The sequence below is a fragment of the Orycteropus afer genome, unplaced genomic scaffold, assembly GCF_000298275.1.
Source record: "Orycteropus afer afer isolate SDZICR_OR568_19922 unplaced genomic scaffold, OryAfe1.0 scaffold00133, whole genome shotgun sequence".
In the NCBI taxonomy this organism is placed as follows: domain Eukaryota; kingdom Metazoa; phylum Chordata; class Mammalia; order Tubulidentata; family Orycteropodidae; genus Orycteropus; species Orycteropus afer.
The window spans coordinates 3178755-3188048 of NW_006921720.1; the positions used below are offsets into that span (position 1 = coordinate 3178755).

A 9294-nucleotide genomic window follows, 5' to 3' on the forward strand; every position below is an offset into this window, starting at 1 on the left:
GAAGGGCTGTTTCTGCACAGGTAGACAGCTCAGGGGGCAGGAGTGCATAGAGGGATGAACACAGGGAAGAGGTAACTATCGGGAGGAAGTGGGAGGGGAGCTGTTGCATTGTGGTAAATTGTAGTCAATGTCATGGGACAAAGTGTATGTGAACTTCTGTATGGAAAGTGAGTTTGCTCTGTAAACTTTCACCCAGATCACACTTTAAAGAAAAAAAAACTAAACCAATTAAAAAAAAAAGAATATTATTGCCCCCATTTTGCAGGTGAGGACTGTGAAGCACAGAGGTTAAATGACTTCCCTGAAGTCATAAATCTCTAATAAGTCTTTGTGCAAGGGTTGAAACCATGTGTTGCTAAATCATTAATGTATATATTCAAGAATTTTAGAACCTAATTTAGAATCTAATTGCAGTTTTATATATGAAAAGTTCTTCCATCAATTTAAAAATTACAACACTATCACAAGAATTGGAGAAAATCTCTCTTTAGTTATGTGAGGTTATTTTGTTTTATGTGCTGTTGAGATTTTTTATAGGGGAGCTTGTCATCCTGTGAAACTTGAGAAGAAATGATAATCAATTCCTCGCTAATTGCTTCACCTGTATATGTGCATGTAATTATTCACCAAGTAGATACATATGGCCACTTCGGAAGCATAAGTAAATAAAACAGGAAAACAGAGTAAAAGATGAGAACAATTTACCAATTTATTAAACCAACATGCTGTTCTCAGATGTTGTTAAACAATCAAAAGCCACAGAGATTTCTCTTTTATATTTTACTCTGCTAAAGCTGTAAAGTCTTGGATGCCCTGATCCAATTATTGCTTCTGTTTTTTCTGAATGTTCCATTTCCCACTTCTCAGGAAAGCCTGAAATAACCTTTGTAGAGCAAAATTCTGCCCTTTACCCTCTTCCTTGTTCTTATTTAAGCAAAGTGTCTTCTGTGGATCCTACTTTTGAAACAGTGTTTTTCTCTGCAACATTTCATTAACTGAAAGCTATGCATTATTTTTAGATGAGGAAAACATTAGAATCCTAAAAAAATTAATGATTGCTAAAACACCTGAGAATATTTTTTGTGAAAATCATGTATTTATCAGTATGAAATTGCCCTTTCTTATGTGTTTTATGAACACAGTAGATCTGGTAAACAGGTTCAGAAATGTTACTTTTGAAAGGAAATTATCTTTTTTCATTAAGATATCACAATTATAAACATTCATTAAACTTTTATACCCTCTCTTGACTAAAGAACATATGCCATTCTATAAATTGCTAATAGAGTATATGTTATTTGCATAGTATAATTATGGTAATTATGGCATACTAGCATCTCGGCACTGATCAAGGGAAAGCAGGATAATGAAACTAGAGATATGGATGATAAAAACTATGTTATACATAGAGTAATGACACCAATGTTGATGTAGTCAAGATTATAGCAAAGAGAGGGATCATGGGTGCTCTTACATTCTATAATGAGGGCTCAGAAATAGTCAAGTAGGAAACTATTCAGTGTTGGAATTTCAAAAACAAAAGATCCCTATTTTAAGATCCTCCTAAAAACATGTATTTAGATTTTCTTTACCAGCTGTTGAATTCTGACAAATAAAGTATAATGATTAAAGAAGTCTCCTGTTGTGCTAGTATGGCACAACATAATCTTCTTTCCAGCAGATTACAGAAGTGTTTAATTAAACGGGTATCACTTTTGATTTGTAAATAACATTTTTATTTTATCCTGAAAGTGTGGCAAGGAATCAGTATCAGCTAATATTTATTTTATGGACAAGTTATTTTTCAAATGTATTTAAAATAAGTGAGTAAAAGTAAGAATACTTTAATATTGCTTACAGTATGTCAGCTTAAAAAGCACAATATTTGCCTTGGGATTTTTCAGCTTCAGCACTATTGACATTTTGGGGCTAGATGATTCTTTGTTGTTGGGGGCTGTCCTAGACATTGTAGGATGTTTAACAGCATCCTTGGCCTTTACCCATTAGATACCAGTAGCACCCTCACAGTTTAACAACCAAAAATGTCTCCAGACACTGGTAAATGTCCCTTAGAGTATAAAGTTACCTCAGTTTAGAGCCACTGCTTTAGCGAGTTCTAGAGAATAAACATAAAGTGACTCAAAATGAGTTCCTTTAGGGAAAAAAATGACTAGCCAGAAAGTATTAGGGAAACTAAGTGCAAAAACGGCCAGGAGGCCACATGTTCTGACCTCCTCTAATCCCACAAGAGGAAGACAGAATTACCATCAATAGCCCAAGGCGTATTCCTGCCGGGCCAGACAAGCTGCCTCCCTCCAGTCCTTTCTCCAACCGTTCCTCCCAAAGCACCCACCACCTCTCTCCTGGGTTCGATAATTCTCTGCAGTGGCCACACAGAACTCACGGATTGTGGGGTTTATTAGGGAAGCACCACAGGCTACAATTCGAGTTCAGGAAAAATGCTCAGCCTCTCTCCCAGCCCACCATCCCTCAGCCAACAGTTTCTCATAGTCTCTTTCCCAGCAGTGCTGGTCCCTCGGTGTCTCACTAAGCAATGCATGTCTCTTGCGTCTCTTTCCCAGCAACACGTGTCTCAGGAGCCCGTGTCTCTTTCAGCAACACGTCTTCCTCAACCAGCAGTCAGAGAGAGTTCTGCCTCTAGGAGGCCTCCTTTTGAGCCCGGCAGGGTGGTCAAACTAGCCAATCACAGCATCAGAACTCTAAGCACCTGAGAGAAAGTGGGAACCACCCAGAACATTGTATTGTGCCACGCCCAACAGAAATACTCCATGTGGATAACATTTACAGTCAGGAGCTCCTCAGTTGCTCATTCCACCACTGAGTTTACAATGACTTATGGGTAGAAAAGCCATATTAAGTAATTTACTACACTGCACTAAGATAATAGAAATGAAAGTTACCATTATTGTGTTCTTACATAAGTCATTTACTATTTAGTCCAGAAAAATATTAAAGATTTATTTTAACCGTCTTCATTGTAATCCTAAAGAGTAACTAAAATACTCAGCAGTTTTTCTATAGACAGGTAAATCTTGTTACTTTCCCAAGTGAGAGGTAACTGCAACAGACAGTAAGCCAGTCAACTGCAGGCCAGTAGGTCAAGAGGAGATGAACCTAGAATATTTGTTACCTGAACTTCAACTCAGATGAAGTACTTCAGTAATTCCTTCCAGCATTATAATTCTGGGATCCACCATGCTTCAATTTGAGTTTCTAATATCACTAGCCAACACTATTACACAGGGAATTGAAACCAAAAAGAAATTATTAAATATCTATGAGTCTAAAAGGAGGATCACATTCTGTTTAACTAATTTGGTTCTTAGTATAAAAAAACATTTCCCATGTACATGCATATATTAACTCTAATACATTTTTATTGAAAGCTATTAAAAGAGACTATGATACTAATTCTTATGGAGGGATGGACACTGGGAAGAGGTAACTATGGGGAGGAAGTGGGAGAGGAGCTGTTGCATTGTGGTAAACTGTGGCCAATGACATGAGACAAAGTATATGTGAACTGCTATATGGAAAGTGAATTTGCTCTGTAAATCTTCACCCAAATCAAAATTTTTTAAAAAAAGAGACTATAATACTAATTCTAAAATGCATTTTTAAAGTATAGTACTGTCTTAGGAATCATATTCAGAAATATGACAATGTAGTATGTTTTTATCAGTATCAAGATCTTTGATTTTTGTTTATTTCATCTTCACGGAATCTGGGAATTAAGTTATCTTTAGAGATCTTCTCATCTAATCTTTATTGATTTTGCATGCTTCCATTTTGCTGCCTGAAACTGAGGATATGTAGATACATCCCTTCCCTCAAGGATCTCAGTCTAAAGCAATGATTCTTAACCTGCATGTCATTTTCTTATAGAGGCACCTCAAAATCTCTGCAATGAGCTATTATTTTGAAAAATATATGTAACGTATTTTTTATTTAGAAAAAATACAATCTCTATTATTCTTAGGTTAAAAACTACAGAAATAAAGCTTTATTAAATCTTGCTCATTGGGGAGTTTATGAAGAAGTTACAATGACCAGGTAATCTGGTAAATATGCAATTAATTTATAGGCCATATTTTGGAGGTGACATGTAGTGCTGTTTATGCCTGAATGGTATAAATGCATACTACTATTTCTGTTACACATCATAACAGCCTAACAGAAAAAAGTGGTAATCTAGTAAACACATAATTAATTCATAGACCATATATTTGTAGGTAACATGTAATGTTGTTTATGCCTGAATGGTATTATGTGTACTACTATTCCTATTATATATCATAACAATCTAATAGAAAAATCAGCAAAAGATAAGAAGCAGTTACTAGAAAAAAATTGCAAAAGGCTAGTAAATATGAAAGCTTTTCAAATGCATATGAGTGTGTGAGGAAACAGGCACCTACCTTCATGTGCTAATAGTAGAAGGCTGAAGTATCTGCCCTTTTTTGGAGAGTAGTCCATCAGAATTTTAATAAGGTACCCAACCATTTTAATTTTTTCCTACAAAAAATGAAGAGAAAGCCACCTTGGAGAGGGTTCAACAGAATGGGAGGAAAGGAAGAAAAGGCACATAGAAAACTCTTGAAGAATTTTGCTATAAAACAGTACCGAGAAAATGAGTGGTAATTGAAGAGGTATATAGGGTTGGGGGAAGGAAGATTGGGCAATCTGCTTCCGTAGTGATACTGCCTCAGAAACCCAAGGAGGGGTCACTATGAGTCAGGTCCACCTCGGCACATAACAATAACAATAGGGTTGGGGGCCAGTTTTGTTGATTTTTTTTTAAGATGAGAGATGTTGTTGTTGTTGTTATGTGCCGTCGAGGTAGACCTGATAGCGACCCCTCCTTGGGTTTCCAAGGCAGTATCACTATGGAGGTAGATTGCCCAACCTTGCTTCCAAGGAGTGGCTGGTGGGTTGGAACCACCAGCCTTCTGGTTAGCAGACAAGTGCCTTTAGGCACTATGCTACCAGAGCTCCTGAGAGACGTTGTAGTGTTTCTTTTATTTCTGATAAGAATAATTTATAAAAAGGAAAAATTGATATTGCAGGAGAGATGGTGGACATGTGCTTAATATAGCCATATCCTTAAATAGGTCTGCAGGATTGGGATCTAGCAGGCAAGTCAAAGTGTTGGCATTAGGTAGGAGCAAGGGCAGTTCATTAGTAGGAATAGGAGGGAAGGCAGAACATGAAGTTACAGATACGGTAGGTTGGTTTATGCTGGAATATTCCAGAACAAATATACTAGGCACTTATTCACCCTAGTGCTAATGTGTTTCCATTATTGATTTGTATCTTACTGAATACCCACATAAATTTTATTTTTTATTTACTAGTCTGAGCTAATTAGTAAAATTAGAGCATTACCAGTACTAAAGATGTCAAGAACATGACTTCAGTACTTACATGAGCTAATTAACAAAGCATCCCAAGGTCACAAGCCTAAATCCAGCCAGTTTATTAAAAAAAAAATAAAATATAATAAGAGGAACCTCACAAAACTCTATTATGGCCAGATCGTGAAACCCATTATTACTATTGAAAAATTAAGGCATAGCCCCTTTTGACATCATCTTTAAATAAGGAGAAAATATCAGTAATATTAGACAAGAATCATAAATGAAAACTTAAATATAAGTCATCTTTAAATAAGTGTAAATGGATTGTTTTGTATGTTTTTATGAAGAGTATAATTTTGTTCTTTGAGATATATCCCTAAATATTGAAAGATACCCTTTGTAGGATAAGAATATTGCTTACCTGTATATAACCTGTAGAAATACTTCCTACTTTGTCCATCATACTCCATGACCATACCTCCTCAACATCCTTGCTCTCTTACAGTACAAAGACGCATTTCTCTTATCAGCACATAAACCATATACAACACAATGAAGCTGTTTTTTGTAAGAAATATATAGAAATTTGGAGAAAAGATTCCTCTAATATTTTAAAGTCATAAATTTGTTGTTGTTAGGTACTGTTGTGTTAGTCCCAACTCATAGTGACCCCAGGGACAACAGAACAAAATACCTCCTGGTCACAGTCATTGCTGTGCTTGAGCCTATCATTGCAGCCACTGTGTCAATCCATTTTGTTGAAGGTCTTCTCATTTTTTGCTGACCCTCTCTCTGCTTTACCACGCATGATAGCCTTCCTCAGAGACTGGTCTCTTCTGACACCATGGCCAAAGTAAGAGAGACAAAGTCTAGCCATTCTCACTTCTCAGGAACATTCTGACTATACTTCCTCCAAGACAGATTTGTTTGTTCTTCTAGCAGCCCATGGTACATTCACTATTCCCCAACACCACAATTCAAATCCATCAATTCTTCTGCAGTCTTCTTTATGCGTTGTCCAATTCTACATGCATATGAAGCTATTAGGAGCTCTGGTAGCATAGTGCCTAAGGCACTTGACTGCTAACCAAAAGGCTAGCGGTTCAAACCCACCAGCCACTCCTTGGAAGGAAGGTTGGACAATCTACTTTTGTGGTGATACCACCTCAGAAACCCAAGGAGGGGTCACTGTGTGTCGGGGCCAACTCAACAGCACATAACAACAACATGAAGCTATTGAAAATACCATGGCTTGGGTCAGGCATACCTTAGTCTTCAAAGTGACATCTTTGCTCTTAAACACTTTAAAGGTCTTCTGAAGCAGATTTGCCCAATGTAGTACATCGCTTGATTTCCTGACTGATAAACAAAACAAAATAAAACAAAACTCACTGCTGTCAAGTCACTTCCAACTCGTAGCAAACCTTCCTTGGGACATTATCTCTATGGAATTAGATTGCCCAGTTTTCCTTCCAAGGAGTGGCTGGTGGGTTTGAACCACCAGCCTTCTGGTTAGCAGTCAAATGCCTTAGGCACTATGCCATCAGAGCTTCCTTGCTTCCATAAAATTAGTGCTGATTTTAAAAAATAGATAATGGAGTGGTGTTTTTTTTTTTTTTTAAGCATTTGGTCACTTATGATAAGTTAGTTTTAACCTGGTTAATTATTGCATTATAATTATTTCTGTATTTTCTTCACAGGGCTTCATTACTTCAAAAATGTTGTGCTAGTGGGATCTCTACAGGATCGCTATGTTCCTTATCACTCTGCCCGCATTGAGATGTGTAAAACAGCATTAAAGGACAAACAGTCAGGTAACAAAATAAATTAGAAACACTTTTGAAAGCTATATCAAAACATGAGTTTTCCCCCAAATTTTTCTTATAGTCACTTCTCTCTTCTTTCTCTCACCTTTTCTCTTTATTTTTACTTCCTTTTCCTCCCACTGATCTTAACAGTTACCATTCCTCCATTTTTCTTTCTTTCTCTCCTGTCATGTCAGCTGTCTTTACACACGTGAAAGTAGTTGGTCTTAGGAAATCTTTCATCTGATTAACAAATGCTTCTTTATTTTGTAATCTGTACTTTGATTTCTTCAGGATTATTGGGATTGGTGATTGAGGTAATGGTCATGCTGAGTGTATACCACACTTTTAGTCAAAGACAGCAGTAAGGACTTGTCCCTCTTTTCTGGTAGTGAATGGTAATGATTTTTTTACTTATTTTGCTATTTGTGAATAACCAAAGAAATTCAAATCATAGTATTTGGAGCCAGAAAAAGACTCAGGTCTTATTTGTTCATTTTATAAGTGAAGCCAGAAACATTAAATGGCTTATCCAAATTACTCCTCATTAATTAACAGGGAAGAACCTTATTCTTCTACCTCCAAGATTGCTTCACTTCCTTTTTTTGGAATGAGGCTGAGTTTAAACAAAACTCTTGATCCTTTGCTTTGTCTAGATTATGACAATGAGCAAGTCCTTAAGAAAGGGACTCTTTTATATACGTGTTGTATTGGCATTGCCTAACCTGGTACTTGGCACATAATAGGTATTCCATTCATTAAATAAATGTTTGTGGAGCATTTTTAACAGAGTAGCAGTCTTTTATTTCTGTCCTAAAGGCTAGAAATTCATTAGAAGTTTGACCTTCAGATAGATAGCAAAAACTAGATAAATGTCATTTGTACTCCCTTTTAACAGTGAGATTCTATGCCAGTGGGTGGCATTGGGAATATAATGAAGATATGTTTGGACTTCTTCTTATGTAAACATATTTTAAAAGTAGCATATAACCAGAAATCTAACTTGACTTGCAATAAAAACTAAGGGGAGAGGTTGAAATAAAATTTTTCTTGAATCTATGTGATGTTAATCTTTCTCTTAAACACTTCTCATTTCTCTCTATTGTACTTCTTTATAATGTTCCTTTCTTGTCGTTCCTTTTCTCTAAATTTAATATCTGCCTCCTTAAAATTCAGTTTCAATGGGTGTGTGTTAGCACTAATATATTAGCAATATAGTAATATATTAGCGTTAGAAACAATGTGTTGCCCCTTATAAGGCAGGCAGTTTGTATATTTATGCATACCAAAAACCAAACTCACTGCCATCGAGTTGGTCTCGACTCATAGCGACTCTTCCTTGTGTTTCTGAGGCAGTATCTCTACAGAAGCACATTGCCCTGTCTGCCTTCTGGGAGTGGCTGGTAGGTTTGAACTGCCAGCCTTCTGGTTAGCAGTCAGATGCCTTAGGCACTAAGCCACCAGAGTTCCCATATTTATGTGTATGTTGTTGTTGTTGTTGTTATGTGCCATCGAGTCGGCTCCGACTCATGGTGACCCCTCTTTTCCTCTTTTTCGGGTTTCCAAGGCAGTATCACTACGGAAGTAGATTGCCCAACCTTCCTTCTGAGGAGTGGCTGGTGGGTTTGAATCGTCAGCCTTCTGGTTAGCAGTCAAGTCCTTAGGCACTATGCTACCTGAGCACCCATTTATGTGTATATGTATATATGTATGTGTGTGTGTGTGTGTGTGTGTGTGTATATAGATAGATAGATAGATATAGATATATATAGTTGTTATTGTTGTTATGTGCCGTCGAGTCGGACCTGACTCATAGCGACTCCTCCTTGGGTTTCCTAGGCAGTATCGCTGCAGAAGTAGATTGTCCAACTTCCTTCCGAGGAGTAGCTGGTGGGTTTGAACCGCCAGCCTTCTGGTTAGCAGTCAATATATATCTTTATCTTTTATGATTAGCATGACCTCATTAAATCTGTTATAAGAATTAACTAAAAAGATGGAGGAAGGAATATAACTTTGAATTAAACGCAGAACCAAGCAGTGAATAAGCCTTCTGTTCTGGTTACCTAGTGCCACTCTGACAAGAATATATACCACAAATGTGATGGCCTTAA

At 36.9% G+C, this 9294-nt stretch overlaps 1 protein-coding gene across 1 annotated transcript in view; it reads left to right on the plus strand.

The window, feature by feature from the left end:
- Positions 1 to 9294, plus strand: part of FAM135A (family with sequence similarity 135 member A) — a 175469-nt gene that overhangs the window by 160692 nt on the left and 5483 nt on the right. Inside the window, exon 18 of the mRNA XM_042781564.1 lies at positions 7079 to 7192. Within this exon, the coding sequence (XP_042637498.1) occupies positions 7079 to 7192 (114 nt within the window). The remainder of the gene's footprint in view (positions 1 to 7078; positions 7193 to 9294) is intronic.